This window comes from Scyliorhinus torazame, chromosome 8 (genome assembly GCF_047496885.1).
Source record: "Scyliorhinus torazame isolate Kashiwa2021f chromosome 8, sScyTor2.1, whole genome shotgun sequence".
Taxonomy (NCBI): domain Eukaryota; kingdom Metazoa; phylum Chordata; class Chondrichthyes; order Carcharhiniformes; family Scyliorhinidae; genus Scyliorhinus; species Scyliorhinus torazame.
The window spans coordinates 53223688-53248356 of record NC_092714.1 but is presented as its reverse complement, the minus strand read 5'-3'; the positions used below and the strand labels follow the sequence as shown (position 1 = coordinate 53248356).

Sequence of the window (24669 nt, the reverse complement as noted above, 5' to 3'; positions counted from 1 at the left end):
GGGCAATTTAGCATGTCCAATCCACCTAACCTGCAGGTCTTTGGACTGTGGGAGGAAACCGGAGCACCCAGAGGAAACCCACACAGACACGGGGAGAACGTGCAGACTCCGCACGGTGACCCAGCAGGGAATCGAACCTGGGATATTGGCATTGTGAAGCCACAGTGCTATCCACATGTGCTACCGTGCTGCCCCACCATGATCTAAGTGCCATGATCTAAGTGATTTAAGTGCCAATACTTTCAATCCCCTGTTCTTTAAACATGGAAAATAGAATGGAAGCGGTCAATGCAAGCTAGCAAAAGCCCTCTGCTGGATTTCTTTGTTTGACAGGCCATCTAATGTAGGTTAGAAAAGAAAACTACAATCTGGTTGTTGCAGATTCAATAGAGGGGCTGGATTCTCCATTTCTGAGACTAAGTGTTGATGCCAGGCAGGATCTGTGGATTTCCACGACAGCAAAACTGGCGCCGAACCTGGACTGATTCAGCGACTGTGGAGGGGCAAGCACCGACACCATGAAGAACACTATCGATTCCAATGAAAAACAGTGCGGGATTTACCGGGTCCGTGACTGACACTCAGGAGGCTGATAGGCTGCAACCACATATACACATTACAATCCCCACGCACACTCATACCAGTCAACAAGATGGCACTGGTTGTGCTGAAGCATGCTCATACAGCTGATGGGTTGGCTGGGGCCTGAGGGCACCTAGGGGGTTGGCCTGGGGAGACACCCATATGACCCGTGACCCTAAGTTCACAGTGGGCTGTTAGCAGCGTGCTCAGCTGCATGTCTGCCTTTCTGGCTGCGGCAATGGTGTTCCCTGTCCGTCCACCCTGACCCCACAGCCCACCTCCTTGTCACCCCCCGCTACTACCACCACCCCTGGCAGAATCCCCCCGGCCAGCAGCAAAACTATCAGCACACTATGACGATGTTGGACACTTTCAGTACTCCGTCAGCAGCCACGATGCCGGTTTCACAATTTTTAAACGCACCACGATGTCGGGAACCCGGCCCATCGGAGGTGGAGAATCGAGAGGCTTCAGAGAATACCAGGTCAGGACTGCTAATGATATGTAAACAGCGTTTACTGTACATGCATTCCAGATCACATTGGCTCCACTGTCGAGGTGACAGAGAATTGCGATTTGGCATGAAATCGGCACCTGCAGCGATTTTGGCATCAGAACCTATTCTCCGCCCAATTGCGATTCCAGATTTTGGCGTTAGCCAACAGAGAATTCCGCCCAAGGTCTTTGTTGCCATTTCTCCAAGGATTATAATAAATTTAAAGTACCCAATTATTTTTTCTCCAATTAAGGGGCAATTTAGCATGGCCAAACCACCTCCCTGTACATGTCTGGGTTTGTAGGGATGAGACCCATGCAGACCCGGGGAGAATGTCCAAACACCACACAGTGACCCAGGGCAGGGATCGAACCTGGGTCCTCGGCGACATGAGGCAGTAGTGCTAACCACTGCCCCATCGTGCCGCCCACAGGGATTATAAAAATGCCATTACGACTGCCTGGCTGAGTTTCACCAGCTGAAACTATCTCAATAGGGAGTTCTGAGTGCACAGTTTGATTGACAGTTTAAGGAGGCTATTAAAGGATTTGCTATATTTGAGATGGGGTCTGAATAGATGAGCATTTGTTTTTATTGAAGATTAACCACTTGAGAAGATTTAATGCCAAAGAAAAAATTCTGGAAAATTGCAGGGAGAGAAAAGAGCTAACGTTTCAAGTCCAAATGACCAGTTTTGACAAAGGGTCATCTGGCCTTGAAAAGTTAGCTCTTTTCTCTTCCTACAGATGCTGCCAAACCTGCTGAGATTTTCCAGCATTTTCTCTTTGGTTTCAGATTCCAGCATCCACCGTAATTTGCTTTTATTTGTTGAGAAGATTTAATACTTTGAATGGGTTTTTGAATGAAACTTTCTTCACATTTAAGCATGGAAGTAAGTGGGAAACATGGGCTGTCATGGTGCTGGCATGGAGAGATGAGGGTGTGTGGCAATGAGGGTTAAAGGGCCCAGCATCTAAAATAACTAGGGAAAAATCCTAGAGAACTAAGGTGGACTTTCAAACCAACCTGCCTTGACACTTGCCCGCCTAGAATCTGCTTCTGAGATCATCAGGCCAAATGTGATCCTATATCCCCTTGTACATGTACAAGAAAGACAAACGGTTATCATGCAGGTACAGCAGGAAAGCAAATGGCCTGTTGGTTTTTATTACAAGGGGATTTGAGTACAAGAATACAGAAGTCTTGCTATAACTGGCTGGGTCTTTGCTGAGACCACGCCTAGAATACTCTGTGCAGTTTTGGTCTCCATATTTAATTCAGGATTTACTTGCACTGGAGGCGATACAGGAATGGATCACTTGATTTTTCCCTAGGATGATGAGGGTTATGATGAGAGGCTGAGCAAACAGGGTCTATGTCCTCTGGAATTTAGAAAGATAAGAGGTTACCTCAATGAAACATTCAAGATTATGAAGGAGCTTGACGGGGTAGATACTGAGACGATGTTTGTCGGTCTGGTGATTGTAGAACACAAGGGCACAGTTTCAGGTTAAGGGTATGATCATTTAGACTGAATATAGGAATGAAATCAAACAAACTAGCTGTAAAATGGGGAATTGAATGAAAATAATGGGTACCTTACATAAAATGGGTGGTGTTAAAAATAAAAGCAAAAAAAGTTAAAATATATGCAATGCAAAGTACAGAAAGTGGGAAATAAATGGGGTGACTGGAATAAATTGTTATTAACGGAATTCTGGCTGCAACCTGGCCACAAATGAAAAATAAGCACTTCAACATTTTTTCTATCCTTTCTAAGTGGGCATGGTTTTGAATGAGGGGGGAGACTCAATGGGAGGGGGGACATAATGGGGGGGGGGGGGGGCATATAGGTGTTAGGGCCCTTAACAACCCCATAGCGGAATATACCCAATTTGGGAGAGCGGGGGAATGCCCTGATGACGCCAAGGATGGATGGATGGGTATGGAGCAGGGTCACCCTGATGCCTGGGTGTGTTGGGGGGGTGGGATGCTCACGTTAACTTTTATTGATGGGGGGATGGGGGAAGTTGCCCCTCAGGGTCGAGGGTGTTGCCCCAGTCTGCAGGGCGGGGGGGTTGCAATGTTCGTGGATGCGGAATGTGAGTGAAAAATGACCCAAGTGTGGGTGAATACCGGTCTGGATCTCACCCAAAAAGCAGATGGGAAACACCTGGCAAACCCACCTGAGATGAGATTTAGGCATTCTTTGGGTGAATTGCACCCAGTGTGTCATATTCAAAGGAGGTAGAGTGGCAATATTGATAACAGGGGGTGCATGCTGTAGAGAGAGTTGATACAAAAGGGAGGAGGTACAGTGCACAGAATCAATTTGATATGTGCTCAAGGATTGAAGAAGGACTTGTTGCATTAGTAGGGATGCAGTACAGGCATCCAAATGGTGAGCATGAAATGGAAGCTGAAAGCTGGAGTGACGGCCGGCAGAGAAATGAATAGAAATATCAATGTTACTGTTCTGGGAAATTTTAATTATTCACTTATCAAATGGGACACAGAGGGAGTAAATTCAATTCTTAAAATGTACACAAGATTGCTTCCTCAAGCAGTATGTTCGTAGGCAGACAAGGACACATAAAATGTTGTAATTAAGTGCGTGATTAAATAGATTAGGTAACCAAGCTAAATGCAAGCGTGTTCCTGGAGAATAGTAACCACAACATGATCAGTTTTAAGGCTCAATGAGAAAGGAAAATAAATCTGTAGAAAAATATCAGATTTGAGGTGGGCGGATTTTAGAAAGATGAGGATCACATCGGTTGAAGCGAGGTGGAAGAAATTATTGACACAAAGAACTGCAGGGCATCAGTGGGAATGCTTTTGGAAAAAAAGAGATTTGAAAAGTATATACCATTAACAGGAAAATAAAGTACTAGTAGTTCTAAGAGGAATGTACCCCGTCGGGGGGGGGGGGGGGTGGGGAGTGCTGAAAGTGATAATGTCCATGGACAAGGAGAAGGCCTTTGACCGGGTAGAGTGGAGGTATCTGTTTGAGATTCTGGGAGGTTTGGGCCGAGGTTTGTGGCGTGGGTTTGCTTTTCGTCCCCCATGTCAAGTGTGCAAACGAATGAGATAAACTCAGGGTACTTTGGGTTGGATAGGGTACGAGACAGAGGTGCCTGCTGTCGCCGCTGTTGTTTGCGTTGGCAAGTGAGCTCTTGGCGATGGGACTTCGGGCCTTGGTTGAGTGGTGGGGGATTGTGAGGGCGGCGCAGGGAGCACCTGGTGCTATTGTGTGGTCATGACCTGTTGTTGTTCGTGTCAGGCCCGTTGGATATTGAATTTATGGAAAAGTAAGGTTTCCGGTGGCTGCTGTGGGGTGGGGCGGGGACCTACAGGCTATGCCATTTAAGGTGGCACGGGAATGGTTTTGGTACCTGGGGACTCAGGTAATGCATGAGTGGACCACAATGCCTCGGTGGAATCTGACGGGGTTGGTGGAGGAGATCAAGGGGGATTTCAAAAGGTGGGATATGCTGCACTTGACATTGGCGGGGAGGGTGAGGGTGGTGAAGATGAACGTGCTGCCAAGATTCCTGTTTGTGTTTCAGTTTCCCCCGATTTATCTCCCCAAGGGCTTTTTTTGGGTGGATGCGCTAATCTCAGAATTTGTGTGGGCGAGGAAGGTGCTGAGGGTGAAGAGGACTTTGTTGCAACGGTAGAAGCGGAAGGGGGTTTGCTGCTCCCTAACTTGTTGCATTATTATTGGGCAGCGAATGTGGAGAAGGTGAGACGATGAAGGGTGGGGGCAGACTGGGTCAGGTTGGAGGTGGAGTCTTGTAAGGATACAGGCCTGAGGGCGCTGGTGACTGCCCCATTGCTGCTCACTCCAAGGAAGTATCCGGGAGACCGGTGGTGGAGGCGTCGATAAAAATCTGGAACAAGCTGAGGAGGCACTTTAAAGTGGGTAACATGTCAGTGTTGGCACCATTGTGTGGGAACCATAGTTTCACGCTGGGGGAGATGGATGGGACGTAAAGGCAGTGGAGGGAGATGGGGTTAGGGTGGATAAGGGACATGTTTACGGAAGGTATGTTTGCTGGACTAGAGGAACTGCAGGAGAAGCTTGAGTTACCATGGGGGAGTGAGTTTAGGTACTGGCGGGCACAGCCCTTTGTGCGTAAGGAGCTGCCTTCATTCCCTCAGGTACTGGAGTATATGCTTCTGGAGAAACTTCTGTTCCCGAATGAGGCGCGGGATGGCAGTATTGGGGATATATATGGGTGGTTGGGAGGGCTGGTCAAGATGTAAGTGAAAAGGATTAAGTGGAAATGGGAGGAAGGGTTGGGGAGGGAGATAGGATGGGGACTTTGGTGTGAGGTAATGCAGCGAGTGAACTTAACCTCCTCCCCAAGAATGAGTTTGATAAAATTTAAGGTGGTGCACAGGGTCCACATGACTTGGATAACTGTTTTTTTTCCGGGGGTAGCAGATGGGTGTGAGAAGTGTGGGATGGGGCTGATGAATCATGCCCATATGTTCTGGGGGTGTGAGGAGTTGAAGAACTTTTGGGAGGCGGTGTTTGGGACTCGATCGAGGATTGTAGGGGTTGAGGTGAAGCCGGACCCTACGTTGGCGATCTTTGGGCTGTCAGAGGTGCCGAAGCTGCTGGAGGGGAAGGAGGCCAATGTCATGGTTTCAAGGCTGCCTGGCAGCGGATACTTTTGAACTGGAGGTTAGATACGTCACCGGGGGTCGCAGCATGGCTGGGGGATCTGTACAAATTTCTCAGGGTGGAGAAACTCAAATTTTCAAAGGAGGGCTTTGAGATACGGTGGAGGCCGTTCAAGGTTATATTTGAGAAGTTGTTTTACGGGGGATGGGGGGGGGGGGTGGATTAAAAGGGGGAAAATGTACAAACTGTATAGTTTATTGGATGTTAAGCTTGTGTTATTTTGTTGAATGTGTTTGGAATAAAATATCATTCAAAAAGAAAGGAAAGCCATGAGGGAATCGGGGAAAGAATTTCAAAAAGCATCAAAAGGAACACTTGGGTGCTTTACTGTGCTTTACGAGTCTATCAGAAAAAAAGAAAATTGTTAACAGCAAGGCAAGGTGTCCCCAAGTGGAGAGGGTTGTCAATTCATAGATGATGATCAAAAACGCTGCCATTTTTAGTAAGTTTTTCACATCAATTTTTACTAAAGAGAAAGGTATGAGAGGGAAGATGAATTTTGAAATGGTTTAGAGAACGGCTAGTGACACAAGGGAAAATTATAAATGTGGTGGTCTGGCTCAAGGAAATCAAGGTGCCGAGGCCAGTGGGGGTCATGGACTCAAATCCCATCATGGCAGCTGGTGGAATTTGAATTCAATTAATAATTCTGGAATATAAAGCTATCTTCAGTAATGGTGGTGACAAGGACAACTATCATTGATTGCTGCAAAACCCCATCTGGTTCATTAATGTCCTAACTCTCTCTTCCACCCCACCCCATCAGCCTTATGCAATCTGACCTACATGTGGCTCCAGTCATGAGGCTCTTAAACAGTGGAATAAGTCATTCTGTTCAAGGGCAATTAGAGATGAGCAACAAATCCCATGCCAACCCCACACACATTCCATGAAAAAATAAAGAAGAATGATGCCACGGCATTGGCAAGTACAGAGGATATTTAGCAGAATGGTGCCAGGCCTTCAATTATGTGGTAAGATTGGAGAAACTCAGATTGTGATCCTTGAAGCAGAGGGAGACCTAATAAGATGCATTCAAACTAATGAAGGTGTTTAAAGGAGCGAGTAAAAATATACCTTTCTCTGGCAAGTGAGTCAGCAACTGAGAAATTTAAAATAATTGGAGGGAAACGAGGAGAAATGTCTTTACACCGAGGGTTAAAATCTGGAACGCACTACATTAAAAGGTATAGGAAACAGATTCCATAGGAACATTTTAGAAAGTGATTTGGACGTGTACTTGAGGACAAATCTGCAGGGTTAAAGGGTAAAGACTGTGGAATGTAACTGTACAAATCTTTCAAAGATTCAGTGCATGCACACTTGTCAAATGACATCTTGTGAAATTCTAACATTCTATGATATTAAAAGTCTCTTTTCAAGATGAAAATAACACAAGAGGAGAGAGAGTTAATGGAATATTGCGATTTATCAAAAGTGGCAAAAAAAGGATATAAAAAGCCAAAGAAATGATGTGCCTTTGTATGGTTGTAGGACATGAGTGCTGGGGGGCTCCACATTATAAGGAGGATATTGAGTCTTTAAAGTGGATACAACACAGATTCCTGAAGTTGAGAAAATACCTCCCACACCCAAGTGCGTTATCCAGATTCTCATAGTTGGGCTTCCTCAATACTCACTGCTCTGGTCCCACTCACTAACCCGTGTTGACTGCTGCTCTCGCACTTGCATGCCTGTGGTAACCCAATCTCCTGGCATTTCCTCTCCAGCATATTGCAGTGCCAGCCACTCTCATCCCCACTCAATCCATTTTCACTTCAGCTGACATTATTTGTTGAAACTTTATGAATTATGGAGAGCGTGCCTCTCAATGCTGGCCCACAGAATTTATTCAGCAACACTGATGCTGCGAGCAACCACTAAAAACCAAACTAGCGACATCAGCTGAAGAAAAATAATTGGCAAATTTGAATCTTGCATTTGAAAAATTGTCAGTGTGCCCACCACTCACTTCTCCCAGGTGCAGGAATTTAGAAAATTGCCTTTAACCTCTGAATTTGAATCTAAGGCTGACCGGTGGAATGAAATTCTCTTCAGTCTGCTGGGTGCAAAAGATCCAATGTAAATGAGTTCAAAAAATGCCAACCTGGTTTTGATGCTTTGGGCCCACATCATAAAGCGTTCCTCATTTTGAGATCACATATCACCCAGGGAGGCAATAAGAATGGTGTTCCATTTAACCAATGGAAATGCCACTTGGTGGTAGGGGGTGCTCTCCAAGGATTCAGCAAAAACACATTGTTGGCACTGTACTGTAAGCTTTACTCTGCAATTGGCAGTGTTCCACCTGGCCCAGGAGTGTTTGATGCCAATAGTGGTCTCCAAAATGGGAAATGCTCTACTCAGCAATGCTGACGGGCTTCATCTTGGTTAGCACCCTAATTAACTCTATAAACTACAGTGGTATATTTATTTTCACTGAAATAAACAAAATGTGACTATTTAAATAACATGGCAAATCATGAAAAATAAAGGGAGCGGGTTCTGTAGATTCTTGTAATTATAATTTACAATACCATTCCTGTATTTTGACAGCAAAATGCACAACCGATTTGTGTCACACTAACAACTCCCCAGTCCCAGCACTTGAACATGATGCTAAGACACCCTTTGTGGTTGCCAGGTTACAGAACATGCTGCCACTTTAAAAGAGGCTTCTGTGTTCTGTTTTTAGATGGTGTAAGTTCCAGCAAATCTCAACAATCTTCCTATCGTGGCACTGACAGAATCATTTATAACATTTGTAATGTGTAATGTTTCTGCGTCTCAAAGGTTTTAAACATGAAAATCTATTTGGGGAAAATAATTCTTCCATCCAACTTCTCTTCTGCCTAGCATGCACATACAACAGATGGTACCGCCCTGTTTGTCGTTTGTTCTGATAATTTTCTGACTGTAAGTCTGCATTCACTCCCTCTATTCTAAGCATTCCAATGATAAGTGTCAATGTCTCGACTGGTGTTTACCTCAACCCTCACTGTAAACTCACTCCTGATTGATAGAAGAGGTTCAGGCAAAAACCTGACTTGGCGTGTTAATTCCAAAACTAGACCAGAGAATAAATGCAAGAAAGGAGAGCGCACATTGAGAAATTAGCCAGCAATGGTGAGAAAGAGATAAAAAGGCCACCCATACAAAAAGCATTGGGATTATTTCCCAATGACGGATTCAAGAATATGACTGGCAAAAGCATCGAGCAGGTTGTCCCAGATGTTTCTGGTTCAAGGGAGGACACAAGGCAAAAAAAATCTTTAAACGGGGATTCCATCAATTTTAACAATTACTTATTTGTCCAGTTACATCTTTCATTCATCTGGTCCTCCTGGCCTCAATGTGTTGGATACTGGCTAAATGACAATATTGAGATGCAAGACTGTGTCCCAGTGCAATGCAATGATTGCAACGTTGGGACCTTTTGCAACAGTACATTCAAACATCACCGCAATGACCTCAACCAACACAGATTCCCTCCCAAAAAACAATGGAGTTTGTTTTTCTTTTGCCAAGTGGGAGTGTAGTATATCTACAGATTGTTAGCTATTGAAACATTGTATTACCTATTGGACGTTAGCAATCCCTCTGTGACATAATGCACTTTACAAAATACAAGATGAATTGGATAAACTCAACAAAGTGATTAAAAAAATAGAAAATGGTGAAAACACAAAACAGATACAACAAATTCAGAAACAAATCTAGATTAACATTTCAGGCACAGACCCTTGGTCAAAACTCAATTTAAATGACACAACGGTCCATCTTTTCCCTTTACTGATGTTGAATGACAAGCAATGTCATTATTTTCAGTTTCCAGCATGCTTTCTTAAACTTCCTTTTGTACGAACTTACTACAACCTTTGTTCACAAATATAATTGTTTTGACAACATTAAATCAGCCCTCCTACTACAGCATGAATTAAATTATTTCTGAAGAGTAAACACCTGATATAATTATACTTCAGAGCACAGAATATCAAACAAGCACTTAACCAGAACTACACTGCATTCGAAGTTAAAAGCAATCACATCATGTTCAGCCAACCTCCTGCGAACACTTTGATGCTGACCCTCTTCCAAGTCAGATGAATTCAAAGGGATTATGGAAATCCATCACAGGTTTAAACCGCACATTAATTCCCGCCCAGATAACTACAACAGGAAAATGCAGAAAGGGAACAATGTTTCCCTTTTTCGCTTTGAGCTTTCAAAAAAAAAATCAAGGCTGTTATCCAAAAAGTTTCCCTATCCTCGACATGCTGTCTGTGCAATTCATACACACAATGACAGCAATGCCATTAATAATTTAATGCTAACCAACGCCCGCTTGCCTCGTAAGGTGCCCGATGAGGGGCAAAACGATAAATAAAACACGGGGGGGACGGGGACGTGTTTCTTCCAACTGGGAGCATTCCAAAGTTAGAAAGCAGAGAAAAAAAATCATAATTGCGATAAGTTCAAATGAAGAACACTTCTAAACCTTTTCAAATCGCATTTTTTCCTCGTGATAAGTTTTATTTTATCCGTTAACGAAAACAAAAAGGCCTCTTCTTCCTCCTTAGATGGATAATGTAACCGGAGTGGCGCTTCCAGACTGTGTGTGTGTGTGTACAGGGAAAGGACTTTGCTGCGCTGTGAGAATAGTTGTCGACCTCTCCCGATCATAATGGGGCACCGGCAGCGAGGAGTCGCCGGGCAGGCAGGCAGGCATCCCCGGGGAGGGGTAAATCCCACCTCTCCTTCTGGCAAGTGATTCATGTCACATCGAGTCGTGGAGAAAGTTGGACTCCGGTGCAACATGTCAAGAGTTCAACGTCGATCCACCAGAAAAGATTTGTACAAGAGGGATTTTTTAAAAAATAACTCAAGTAAAGAACCTGCGCGCCAAATACCAAAGAATCATTCAGTCAGCAGCATGAAGAAAAAAAGGGAACATCAGTCTTATTTATGAGAAGTTGACGAGGGGAGATGACCTTGGTCATTCTCTGAACAAAGAACGTTCACTCTATCTATCCATCCCATTTTTAAAAAAAGTTCATTACCTCCCAAAGGTTCATAGCTTTTTTTGTGCCCGATCCAAATGTATTAAAAGGATATTCGATCCGCAGGCTTTGCAGGTGTCATACCTGGAGGACCAGATGAACAAGTTCCTCACCCCCCCCCCCCCCCCCAAACTCCCCGCCTTTTCCCTCAGCCGAGCTGCTCGCAGACCGTGCTGAAGTACAGAATGTGACCATCAAAATAACATCGCAGCATTACAGCTACACATGCAACTGAGAGAAAAAACGTACTGGCCATGGATACAAATAGAATAGACAAGCACATTCTTACTTCAAAGAAAAAAAAAGATGGTTCAATAGGAAACGAACTTGGTTAACTTGTTTTCCGATTTGCTACCTTGGTGGAAACACGAGGCGATTCAGAATAAATTCAAAAAAAGTTACAGAATATTCCCAAAATCTCACCATCTCAAGGTTGCATTTTAAAAACACACACATACTCACAGTCGCCAATTAAATTTCTCTCACCTTGCATCCCTAACCCCAGGAAGAGGAGGATCGACACCGGCTGCAAGATTCCAGTGCCTGGCGCTCCCATTTTCCTGTCTGTTTACAGTATTGCTCTTTCCACTCGCTGCGGATCACTTAACAAGTCGATGGACTAGATTGAAGGGTGGAGGGAAACTTTCTCTCTCTCTCTCTCTTTCTCGATCGCCTCTGGAAGTTTTTTCCCCACTTTCCTTGTGAGCGTTATGTCCCGTTTGGCTGTCAGTGAGATGCTGCTGGCTGGCCGGCTGGGCGCTGTCAGTGTGACAGAGCTGGAGCTGTGGATGTGCTGGAGAGTCGGACGGCCAGGCTCCTGGAGCAGGTGAATGTCTCAGCCCCACCGCCAGAGCAACACATGCGCACTCCCCAGCAGCGCAACGCCTTCTGGAACTTGGAGTCCACACATCTCACTCACTCTCTCTCCTTATCTACAACCTGCTTGGAGACTGGGCCTCTTGCCAGAGGAAAATAGTTTCTCCCGATTCCCTCCAAGAACTCTGAGTTCCTCCAACTCCGGCCCAGTCTGTACCCACCCCCGCTGGCTCCCTCTATCTGATTCTGAGAAATCTTACAACACCAGGTTGTAGGACTTCACCTTTGATGAAGGAGCTACGCTCCGAAAGCTAGTGATTCCAAATAAACCCGTTGGACTTTAACCTGGTGTTATAAGACTTCATACTGTGCCCACCCTAGTCCAACGCCGGCATCTCCACATCATATCTCATTCCTGGGAGTTTTCCCAATGATGAAGATATTGAGGAGTTAAGCTCTGAAGTTTCCTGCCTGAACTTTTCTGCCCCTTCCTAGGATTGGATTTGTTTGTTTATTGTCACGTGTACCGAGGTACAGTGAAAAGTACTTTTCTGCCAGCAGCTCAACAGATCATTAAGTACATGTAGTTTGGCAGCACAGTAGCATAGTGGTTAGCCGCTCCAGAGCTCCAGGTTCGATTCCCAGCTTGGGTCACTGTCTGTGCAGAGTCTGCACATTCTCCCCGTGTGCGCATGGGTTTCCTCTGGGTGCTCCAGTTTCCTCCCACAGTCCAAAGGTGTGCAGGTTAGGTGGATTGGCCACGCTAAATTGCCCTTAGTGTCCAAAAATTGTCCTTAATGAGAAGTTGATGCGGGGAGATGACCTTGGTCATTCTCTGAACAAAGAACGCTCGCTTTATCTATCTATCTACCCATCCAATTTTTAAGTTGGGTAGGGTTACTGGATTCTGGGGATAGGGTGGAGGTGTGGGCTTGGTTAGGGTGCTCTTTCCAAGAGTCTGTGCAGACTCAATGGGCCGAATGGCCTCCTTCTGCACTGTAAATTCTATGATACATGAAAAGAAAAGGAAATAAAAGAAAATACATAATAGGGCAACACAAAGTACACAATGTAATTACATAAACATTTTCTCATCATCCTTTAAGAAACACCTTGAAACCCACCTCTTTAACCAGGCTTCTAATCACGTGTCCCAATATTGCATTCCTTGACTTGCAGCGTAATGAAATCCCGCTGCATTTTTTTGGCGGCGGAGGTGGCCGTTGTCAACAGGATTTCCTGTTGACAGCACCCCTCATCTCCGGGAAACCCGTACGCTGGCGTGGGACCAGAATTTCCCACCGGTGTGAACACAAAAAAATCCCGCCTCGCGTCAATTTTTGTTTGAATACTCTTGTGTGATAAGGTTTATTATTTTTATTTCTTTTTAAAATATTTTTACTTTTAAAATTTTCATTTACAGCAAACATAATATCAACATAGAAGGCGGATGTTACATAATGCAATATTAGAAAAAAAACAACCAACCATATAAATCCCACTCAAGAAAGAAATATCCTTTCCCCAACAGTAAGGACCAACCCTCACCCCCATCCCCCAACAGCTGATGGTGATTAATGCTTTAAAGTAGGAAATTAATGGCTGCCACCTCGGGTAGAACTCCTCGACTGATCCTCTGACTGTGTACTTGGCCTTGCCCAGATGTAAAAATTCCATGAGGTCACCCAACCAGACCGAGGCACTGGGCGGAGTAGGAGATCTCCTCCCAGCAGAACCCGCCTCCGGGCTATTGGCGAGAACATCCGTCTTCACCCCCATCTGCCACCCTTGCTAGTCCGATACCCCGAAAATGGCCACCAAGGGACAAAGCTCCAAATCAATGTTGAGAATCACTGACATGGTGCTAAAGAAGGAGACCCAAGACCTTACCATCTTAGGACACAACCAAAACATGGTAATGTGATTAGCCTCGATGTGGGGCTTAGTCACAGGGGAGCATTACTGGGGGTGTCAGCACAGTGGTGCTGACATTGGGGAACCACCAGGGCTGGCAGAGCCAGATGACGCAGCAACATCTGGAGCTCAGTCCAGCTGCTTCTCCATCCTAAGGTGGCCCCTTGGGCCCTACAGGTGACGTCCGGAAGGAGGGAGTGCAGGAGGCCAACCCAGAGCCTTCCAACAGGCAGACAAGGCAGTCTCCAGCTCTCTCGAGAGTCCCCAGCTGACAACGGCGCATCTTGAGGTCAGCGGGCGGAACAGGTAAAACCGCTCTCACCTGACCTCCACTCCTGAAAAGAAACCACTCATCCTGGCCCTATGTATCACCTTAAGCTGAATTAGGCGGAGTTGTGCACAGGAGGACGTGGAGTTTACTCTGCGAAGGGCCTCACGCCACACTTTCCCCATCTAAAGTAGGCCCCAGTTCTCCCTCCCATTTTGCTCGCACTTCATCCAGTGGGGCTACCCCATTTTGCGCACAGATACCAGAAAAGCTCTCCCCGCAAACCCTGTAAGTGATAGGATCCTTTTCAACAAGGAGGGTGACAGGGCCAAGGGTATTGTAGGAAAAACCTTTCAAACAAAATCAGGTATTTGCAGGTAATGGAACAAGTCTACCCCTGACAGTTGACACTTTGTCGATAGATCCTCCAAACTACCAAACGTCACTTCACAAATAAATCCCCAAACTCTCAAGGTCTCTTCAATGGAGTCACCGAGAGTCCACACCGATTTGTATCAAATAAATGTAAGTTTATTTGCAAAGCTATAATACACAGCTCCCAGTAGTTTCCAACTGGGTCTAATGGGCGGTGCAAAACTGGCCGAACTTATACACAATATAGATTGAGTTTCCCTCACCCACTTAATGAGTGAGCTCATAGTCTGCAAGGGACACAGGAAAGACAATCATTCCCATGCGGCAGGTTATGACATCCGAACCCCCACCCCTCCAATTCCAAAGGAACCTTCGACGGCCATGGACAAAGAGGATGAGGGGGAGGATGTCAACTCTCTTGGGTGCAGATGGAGCATCATGTACCCGAGGCACTGTCCAGTGGCATATACCGTAAAGGGGAATGCTGTTTCCTACAGGAATGCCAGGGTAGATGGTTGGCAGATACTCATTACTCATATCTAGCTTCATGAACGAGCATCCACCAGGCACCTTCGCAAACAGGTCCTCGATGTGGGGCTTAGTCACAGGGGAGCATCACTGCGGGCGTCGGCACAGTGGTGCAGACATTGGGGAACCAACAGGGCTGGCAGAGCCAGATGACGCAGCAGTCTCTGGAGCTCAGTCCACCTGCTCCTCCATCCTAAGGTGGCCCCTTGGGCCCTACAGGTGATGTCCGGAAGGAGGGAGTGCAGGAGGCCAACCCAGAGACTTCCAACAGGGAGACAAGGCAGTCTCCAGCTCTCCCGAGAGCCCCAGCTGACAACAGCACATCTTGAGGTCAGTGGGCGGAACAGGGTGGCACTGCAAAGCATGTGCCATCGACAAGTCAGCCGGGGCACTCCGGTCACAGGTCCTCCAGAGGACGCACGCTAGGGGCATTAACGGCAGAGTGCGGAGGGCTAAGAAGATAGAGGAGCACTGAGAGGGCACTGGGGGTGGGGCAGCATCATTGGTAGCTAGGGACAGTTAGGGTTCCAATTGTACACCATTAAAACCAGTTACACCCGAGACATGTGAAGCCTCTGTCACGTTATTCCGCACTGCAGTTGGACTGCACCCTCCACCACCAGGGATCCTGCGCGCTCTCCTGGCCTCATTCCCCCAGGCACAATGGTCCGAGATCCGCCCCCCCCCTCCTCACCGAGGCATACCATATGGAGGTGATGAGTGTGAGCGCGCTGTCAGCAGAAAGACATGAGTCAGACTATGGCATAGATTGAGGAGCACCAGAGCTTTCCTCACAGCGGGTTATCATCACCCTCCTGCCTTCTACATTGACCCACTGAAAGTGCCGACAGACACTGGGAGGGTGGAGCAGGGTGATTCAGTGGGGAGGCAGGGTGTTCGGGGAATGGGTGGGAGAGAGGCAGGTTGGGAGGGGAAGGGGTGATGGATGGGAAGGGGAGAGGGTATAAGATGACGGTCGAAGTCTCGTCCTATGAGAAGCAGGCGAGGATGAGAGCCCCCTGGTCCCCCGGGCATGCCGGACTCTCGCCGCCGTCTGTCCTCCATCCACTGTCTGCTCCTGTGGGTCCTCCCCGGACTCGTCCACTAACCTCTCCTGGTCCAGCCTCTCCTCCTCCGACGAGGCCACATGCTCCTCCTCCTCCACCACGTCGCCTCGCTGCTGTGCCAGGTTGTGGAGGGCACTGCAGACCACCACAAAGTGGGCTACCCTCTGTGTGGTGTACTCAGTGCACCACCAGAGCAATCAAGGCTTTGGAACCGCATTTTGAGCAGTCGTATGGGTGGCCATATGGGCCTCGTTTTTCTGGGTCTCCGCTTCGGTTTCCGGTTTCCGCTCTGTCATCATCAGCCAGGACCTCAGCGAGTACGGCGAGGGCGGCATGGCAGCACAGTGGTTAGCACGATTGCTTCACAGTGCCAGGGACCTGGGTTCGATTCCCGGCTTGGTCACTGTCTGTGTGGAGTCTGCACTTTCTCCCTGTGTCTGCGTGAGTTTCCTTCGGGTGCTCCGGTTTCCCCCCACAATCCAAAGATGTGCAGGTTAGGCGGATTGGCCATAATAAACTGCCCTTTGTGTCCAAAAAATGTTCGGTGGGATTACTGTGATAGGGTGGAGATGGGGGCTTTAGTAGGGTGCTCTTTCCAAAGGCCAGTGCAGACTCGATGGGCTGAATGGCCTCCTTCTGCACTGTAAATTCTATGCTTCTATGAGTACCCCTTATCCCCCAAAAGCCAAACTGTCATCCTGGGATGTTCTTTGAAGGCGCCGAGGACCTCTGACCTGCACAAGATGTAGCTGTTGTGCATACTGCCGGGGAAGTGTGCACACATGTGTATGATCCAGAGGTGATGGTCACACACGAGTTGTAAGATCAGGGAGTGGAACACCTTCCTCTTGATGAGGCCACTCCTGGAACTGCCCAGTGAGAGCAAGGCGACATGCGAGCCATCTATTACCTCCTGGACCTGGGGCATACCAGCAATGGTGGAGAATCCTGCTGCCCGGGCATCTTTTTGGGCTTGGTCCAGGTCAAAGTTTATATAGTTAGCTGCCCGGGCAAACATAGCATTGGTGACTTCACGGATGCACTTGTGGGCTGTAGGTTGGGAAATGCCGCACTAGTCCCCGCTCGAGCCCTGGAATGAACCTGAAACGTAGAAATTCAGGGGTGCAGTGACATTCACGGCCACCGGGACTGGATAGCCTCCTTCTCCGTGGGGTGCCAAGTCTGCAAGGACATGGCACAGGTGCGCACCATGTGCTGTGGCACATGCTGTCGGACATCTCCTCGAATGACCAATGATGCTTGTATGCCTTGGGCCGTTGCCGGCCTCCCCCTTTGGGTCACTCTCCGGCTTGATGGGTGGCCGGGTCCTCAGGGCGTGGGGCAGATCCCTGCACATGGGCTGCCACCTCGAGACTCTGTCGACAGTGCTGTCGTTGCCTTCTCCAGGATCTAGCCACCTGGCTTGTCATCAGCACCACAAAGTCAGCTGCTGTGAGGTCCACAATATCATCCATAATGTGATATCTGTAAAGAATTGGAGAGGGTGAGAGACCAACAATCAGTTATGGCTTCCACTCCGAACCCATAAGCTCCAATCCTCCCCCATCCTTACATTCCCCGCCTTCTTGGGCGGCACGGAGGCGCAGTGGTTAGCACTTCTGCCTCACAGTGCTGAGAACCCGGGTTCAATCCTGACCCCGGGTGATTGTCCATGCGGAGTTTGCACATTCTCCCCGTGCCTTCGTGGGTCTCACCCCCATAACTCAAGGATGTGCAGGCTAGGTGGATTAGTCATGCTGAATTGGTCCTTAATTGGAAAACAAAAGGTAGTCTAGATTTAAAAAAAAAATTCCTGGCCTTCTCTCAGGGTGCCATCCAACCAGCCGGTTGTGGTCAGGGACCATGCCCTGCACATCCACCCCCGGCCACACCAGGGGTCGCTGGCCACCGAACCCCAGATCCCAGACCCCTGTCGGGAACTTTAATTGGGCCGGGCTCAGGTTCCCTCCATGATCCACACACACTCACCCTCTGGTCACGGGGATATCGCCAGTGCTGAGGCCGAGCTCTTGGGTGTTTGATTGTTGGCTGCTATCTCAGTGTTATTGATGCCTCTAGTGTTCAGACAAAGTGTCCAGGCCTCACAGTCTGACTGGAATGCTGGACAGTAACACTCTTCAGTGACATGACACGTCTACCCATGGGAATCCACTCGTGAGCTGTGAGATGCTCGTGTAACTAACAATGCCATTCCCTTAGTTGCACAAGCCTTCGATGTGCAGCTAGAGGCCGCCACTGTCAGAGAGAGTTAAAGTGACTTTCACCATATTACCACAGACAGGGTCTGGCCTGGGGGTGTTCGGTTGGATGGACAGGCAACAGCTGAAGTTGCCCCTGTTATGGGTTCACACAATCCGGGGGGGGGTGGCCTGTAAGACTCTCAGGCACTGAGCCACTCGCCCCCCCCAGCCCAGTGTGACCCGCCAATGGCACCCATCCCTCCCCGGCTGGATCGTCCCGTCCCGTTGCCCCGCGTGCTGGGGCAGCAGCTCCAGAGTCCCTGGGCTGCATGACCAATTTCAAAAATGGCTACGCAGCTCCTCCGATCCCCTCAGCAGCCATTGCAAGCTTCACTTTTTTAATCAAATTTAGAGTACCCAATTATTTTTTTGGCAATTTAGCGTGCCCAATGCACCTAACTTGCACATCTTTGGATTGTGGTATGAAACCCACGCAGGCATGGGGGAGAATGAGCAAACTCCACACGGACAGTAACCCAGGGCCGGGGTTAGAACCCGGGTCCTCAGCGCCGCAGTCCCAGTGCTAACCACTGCGCCACATGCCGCCCCAAGCTTCACATTTTTAAATAGTGTGCGAAAGGGTGTCTGTGTGATGGCCCGCTGGGGAGTTAGTTAGCTCACGGGAGGCTGTTAGATAGGGAGGTCCATTTCGGTAACGGTACGGAGATTGGCCACCATTCGTGTTAATTGGCACCTCGCCACTTTACAGACTTTTCCATCTTTGTGTTAACCTCTACAGTTCTTGGATGCATTGTCACCACTCAACTGTGCACCTACCTTTCCCACTATTTCCTGGCTAAATTCCAATACAGCCCTGGTCAAAGTCACCAACTTACACATCTCCTAGTTGTTAAAATGTTTCGTTCTTTCTTGATCTTTCCACAATTTCCATGCAGTGACCACAACATTGTCCTCTGCATTTTTAATCCATAATCCACTTTGTGAGAGAATGCTTTATGGTTCAATTTCTGTCTGCCTTGACACATATCCTAAAATGGCATTTTCTCTTATGCCTGTATCATGCATTCCATCTGCCATAATGTTTCAGCCTTAACACCCTACCATTCCCCAACAATATAGTGCTACTTTGATATTAATCAAAAACATGGCACCAGCTTTCATAAGTTGATAACTTGTACCCAGCTTTAATCACAACATTCTTGATTCCAAGAGTAACTGTTCGACCATCGTCCACCATGCGGGCGGCACGGTAGCACAGTGGTCAGCAGCGTTGCTTCGCAGCTCCAGGGTTCCAGGTTCGATTCCCGGCTTGGGTCACTGTCCGTGTGGAGTCTGCACGTTCTCCCTGTGTCTGCGGGGGTTTCCTCCGGGTGCTCCGATTTCCTCCCACAAAGTCCTGAAAGACGTGCTGTTAGGTAACTTGGACATTCTGAATTCTCCTTCTGTGTACCCGAACAGGCGCCCGAATGTGGCGACTGGGGGATTTTCACAGTTAACTTCATTGCAGTGTTAATGTAAGCCTACTTGTGACAATAAAGATTATTATTATAAAAAAAGCCACGGAGCTATTGGGGGAACAAAGAAGTTGAATAGTGTGACCAGAGTTTCCTGTGAAGTAAAAGCTGGAATATTGTACTGCTTTCCTTCTTGATGGCACATAATAGAGCCAATATTTCTAGTTTCAGTATTTATTGCTTACAAACAAAACTGAATGAAGTAATTACTTAAAGAACATTCTGTTTCAGCAAAGAAGGTATACTGACAAAATTACTATTAGCTTGAAAGCCCAGACTGAGAGAATTATTAGATAAAATAATGCAATCTTCGTCAGAAAGACCTTTACCAGAAGATTGAGAATGGCAGGTAATTGGACTGAAATATTGCAGCAATGTCAGCTAACAGCAGACCCGTGCATATTACACAGCTGTTGAATCACTAGTGCAGGATCACTGTCCGCCTGTTGCTAAATCTCCACCTACTCACAGTCAATGCAATATCCTGACACAAAGACCTAGAGCAGCTTCGAGAGTAATATTTAATAGTATTTGAGACTGCAGGTGTAAGGATGTCCTTAAGGCACATTTATATTTTGTTGGTTAGAAATCCTGATTGTCCGAGAGCAAATGAAAGAATATGCTTTTATCTGGCACTTATCATGACCTCAGAATATCGCAAAGTGGTTCTCAGCCAGTTAAGTGCTTTTGAAGTGTAGTCACTGTTCTAATATGAGGCAAAGCAGTAGCAAATTAACACACAGAAAGGTCCTCCAAATGGCTATCAGATCAATGACCAGGCAATCTGAATTAGTGATGTTGGTTGAAGACGAATTAGTCACAGCATTGGTGGAATGTATCTATCTTCTTTAAACAGTATAGAGAATTAGCTACCTTAACTTGTCTGTCTCTCTCTCCTTCCTTAAACACTCCCTAAGACCTTCCATTTTGACCAAGATTTTAGTCATTTCTAATATGGCATTCTTTCCTTCAGCATGAATTTGTGGTTGATTACACTTCTGTGAGCCCGTTTATGATGTTTATTTCTAAATTTAATGCACCATAAACATATAACTTGCTTTGTACTTCCTTTAGAAAATGTACAGTGATTGCAGTGTTCTACAAATAAAAGCATCGAAGCACAGATGCTGCATTAATAATAAGACTTGTTAAAAGAAATGGATTCTTGAAATTGGAGGGAAAGGATGAAATATTAAGGAAATTGGACAAAAGAAAACAAATTTGAAAAACCTATCATGGTGAAAACCTTATGCCCTTTGGAAACCCTGAAATCTCAGAATTTACAGTGCAGAAGGAGGCCATTCGGCCCATCGGGTCTGCACCAGCTCTTTGAAAGAGCACCTTACCCAAGCCCACATCTCCACCCTATCCCCATTACCCAGTAACCCCACCCAACACTAAGGGCAATTTTGAACACGAAGGGCAATTTAGCATGGCCAATCCACCTGATCTGCACATCTTTGGACCGTGGGAGGAAACAGGAGCACCGGGAGCAAACCCAAGCACACACGGGGAGAACGTGCAGACTCCGCACAGACAGTGAACCAAGCCGGGAATTAAACCTGGGACCTGGAGCTGTGAAGCAATTGTGCTATCAACAATGCTACCGTGCGAGGCTTCCGGGTGCGGCGATGACCAGCTGAGTCGCACGTTTCGGCAGCTCCCGGTGAAACGGACTTTTGGGCTCTTGATAGGAGCCCCAACGGCAATTTTGACGGCTAAAAACACTGTGCGGTAAACCAGAAGGGAATCCCCCCTGGATACGGATGAAAAAAGGAGGAGAAAGTGGCCGGATTGCAGTGGATCCTTTAGAACAGCGGTAAGGAAGGCAAGCAAAAACCAAGATGGCGTCGGAAGGTGGCAGTTTAACATGGGGCCCTGAACAACAAGAGTTCTTGAAATGCTGGGTGGAAGAGCTCAAAAAAGAAATGAAGAAAGAGCTGTTGGCCCCGATACTACAGGCGATCGAAGGGCTAAAGGAGGAACAAAAGACCCAGGAGCGGGAGCTTCGGGTCGTGAAGGCCGAGAATGAGGACGACATACAGGGCCTGGTGGTGAAGACGGAGACGCATGAGGCACATCAGAAACGATGTGTGGAAAGGTTGGAGGCACTGGAGAACAACGCAAGGAGGAACAACCTGAGGATTCTTGGTCTTCCTGAAGGTGTGGAGGGAGCGGACGTCGGGGCATATGTGAGCACAATGCTGCACTCGTTAATGGGAGCGGAGGCCCCGGCGGGTCCGTTGGAGGTGGAGGGAGCATACCGAGTGATGGCGCGAGGGCCGAGAGCAGGAGAAATTCCCAGAGCCATAGTGGTGAGATTCCTCCGTTTTAAGGACAGAGAAATGGTCCTTAGACGGGCAAAGAAAGCTCGGAGCAGTAAATGGGAGAACGCGGTGATCCGCGTTTATCAAGACTGGAGTGCGGAGGTGGCGAGAAGCTTTAATCGGGCCAAGGCGGTGCTTCGTAAAAAGAAGATAAAATTTGGAATGCTGCAACCGGCAAGACTGTGGGTCACATATCGAGGGAGGCACCACGACTTTGAGACGGCGGATGAAGCGTGGACTTTTATTGTGGAAGAAAAACTGGAATGAGCGGGTTATTAAAAAGAACGTTTGAACAAAGTGGTGGTGCGAATGTGGGGGGCAAAGAGGGGGGTTATAAAGGGGGGAAAGAGCAGTTTTATGTACTAATCCTGCGATGTGGTAACTTTTCTCTCTTCCACAGGTGGTGATGGGGGGAGGAGGGGAGGTGGAGGAGATGGGGCGTTGGCCGTTGGGGGCGGGGCCAAGGGAGAAGCGCGGGCTTGGTTCCCGCGCTATGATAATCATGGCGGGAATAGAGAAGCAGGAAGGAGGGGGCGTCGCACGGTGCGAGCCGAGGTCACGGGGGGAAGCCGAGGTCGGCCAGAGTTTGCTGACTTCTGGGAGCAACATGGGGGGAGTAACTACTTAGCGGGGGATCTAGCGGGGGGGGGTGGGAGGGGGGAATTACTGGGTTGCTACTGCTGGGGAGAGGGGGGAGCTGGTATGGGAGGGGATGGGCGGGGGGGCACCGCCTGGGGGAGATACAGCTGTGTGGGAACCGGGTGAGGAGCTGGAAAAAGGTGATGGCTAATCGACAAGGGGGGGGGGGGGGGGTAGGAAGCCCCCCAACCCGGCTTATCACGTGGAACGTGAGAGGGCTGAACGGGCCGATAAAGAGGGCACGGGTACTCGCACACCTTAAGAAACTTAAGGCAGATGTGGTTATGTTACAGGAAACGCACCTGAAATTGATAGACCAGGTTAGGCTACGCAAAGGATGGGTGGGGCAGGTGTTCCATTCGGGGCTAGATGCGATAAACAGGGGGGTGGCTATATTAGTGGGGAAGCGGGTAATGTTCGAGGCAAAGACTATAGTGGCGGATAACGGGGGCAGATACGTGATGGTGAGTGGCAAACTACAGGGGGAGACGGTGGTTTTGGTAAACGTATATGCCCCGAACTGGGATGATGCCAATTTTATGAGGCGGATGCTAGGACGCATTCCGGACCTAGAGATGGGAATGCTGATAATGGGGGGAGATTTTAATACGGTGTTGGAACCAGGGCTGGATAGGTCGAAGTCCAGGACTGGGAGGAGGCCGGCAGCAGCCAAGGTACTTAAAGATTTTATGGAGCAGATGGGAGGTGTAGACCCGTGGAGATTTAGCAGACCTAGGAGTAAGGAGTTCTCGTTTTTCTCCTATGTCCATAAAGTCTACTCGCGAATAGACTTTTTTGTGCTGGGAAGGGCGTTGATCCCGAAGGTGAGGGGAACGGAGTATACGGCTATAGCCATTTCGGATCACGCTCCACACTGGGTAGACTTGGAGATAGGGGAGGAAACAGGAGGGCGCCCACCCTGGAGAATGGACATGGGACTAATGGCAGATGAGGGGGTGTGTCTAAGGGTGAGGGGGTGCATTGAAAAGTACTTGGAACTCAATGATAATGGGGAGGTCCAGGTGGGAGTGGTCTGGGAGGCGTTGAAGGCAGTGGTTAGAGGGGAGCTGATATCAATAAGGGCACATAAAGGGAAGCAGGAGAGTAAGGAACGGGAGCGGTTGCTGCAAGAACTTTTGAGGGTGGACAGACAATATGCGGAAGCACCGGAGGAGGGACTGAACAGGGAAAGGCAAAGGCTACATGTAGAATTTGACTTGCTGACTACGGGCACTGCAGAGGCACAATGGAGGAAGGCACAGGGTGTACAGTACGAATATGGGGAGAAGGCGAGCAGGTTGCTGGCACACCAATTGAGGAAAAGGGGAGCAGCGAGGGAAATAGGGGGAGTGAGGGATGAGGAAGGAGAGATGGAGCGGGGAGCGGAGAGAGTGAATGGAGTGTTCAAGACATTTTATAAAAAATTATATGAAGCTCAACCCCCGGATGGGAAGGAGAGAATGATGGGCTTCTTGGATCGGCTGGAATTTCCCAAGGTGGAAGAGCAGGAAAGGGTGGGACTGGGAGCACAGATCGAGGTAGAAGAAGTGGTGAAAGGAATTAGGAGCATGCAGGCAGGAAAGGCCCCGGGACCGGATGGATTCCCAGTCGAATTCTATAGAAAATATGTGGACTTGCTCGCCCCGGTATTGACGAGGACCTTTAATGATGCAAAGGAAAGGGGACAACTGCCCCCGACTATGTCTGAAGCAACGATATCGCTTCTCTTAAAGAAGGAAAAGGACCAGCTACAATGCGGGTCCTATAGACCTATTTCCCTCCTAAATGTAGATGCCAAGATCCTGGCCAAGGTAATGGCAATGAGAATAGAGGAATGTGTCCCGGGGGTGGTCCACGAGGACCAAACTGGGTTTGTGAAGGGGAGACAGCTGAACACGAATATACGGAGGCTGTTAGGGGTAATGATGATGGCCCCACCAGAGGGGGAAACGGAGATAGTAGTGGCGATGGATGCCGAGAAAGCATTTGGTAGAGTGGAGTGGGATTATTTGTGGGAGGTGTTGAGGAGATTTGGTTTTGGAGAGGGGTATGTTAGATGGGTGCAGCTGTTGTATAGGGCCCCAATGGCGAGCGTGGTCACGAATGGACGGGGATCTGCATATTTTCGGCTCCATAGAGGGACAAGGCAGGGATGCCCTCTGTCCCCA

The 24669-nt window shown here is 48.0% G+C and overlaps 1 protein-coding gene across 1 annotated transcript in view; it reads right to left on the bottom strand.

The window, feature by feature from the left end:
* LOC140427845 (CD166 antigen-like) overlaps positions 1 to 11673 on the bottom strand; it is a 441201-nt gene extending 429528 nt beyond the window's left edge. The window contains 1 exon segment of the mRNA XM_072513612.1: positions 11318 to 11673. Coding sequence (XP_072369713.1) covers positions 11318 to 11387 — 70 coding nt within the window. The 5' untranslated portion in view covers positions 11388 to 11673.
* Positions 11674 to 24669: the final 12996 nt, after the last annotated feature.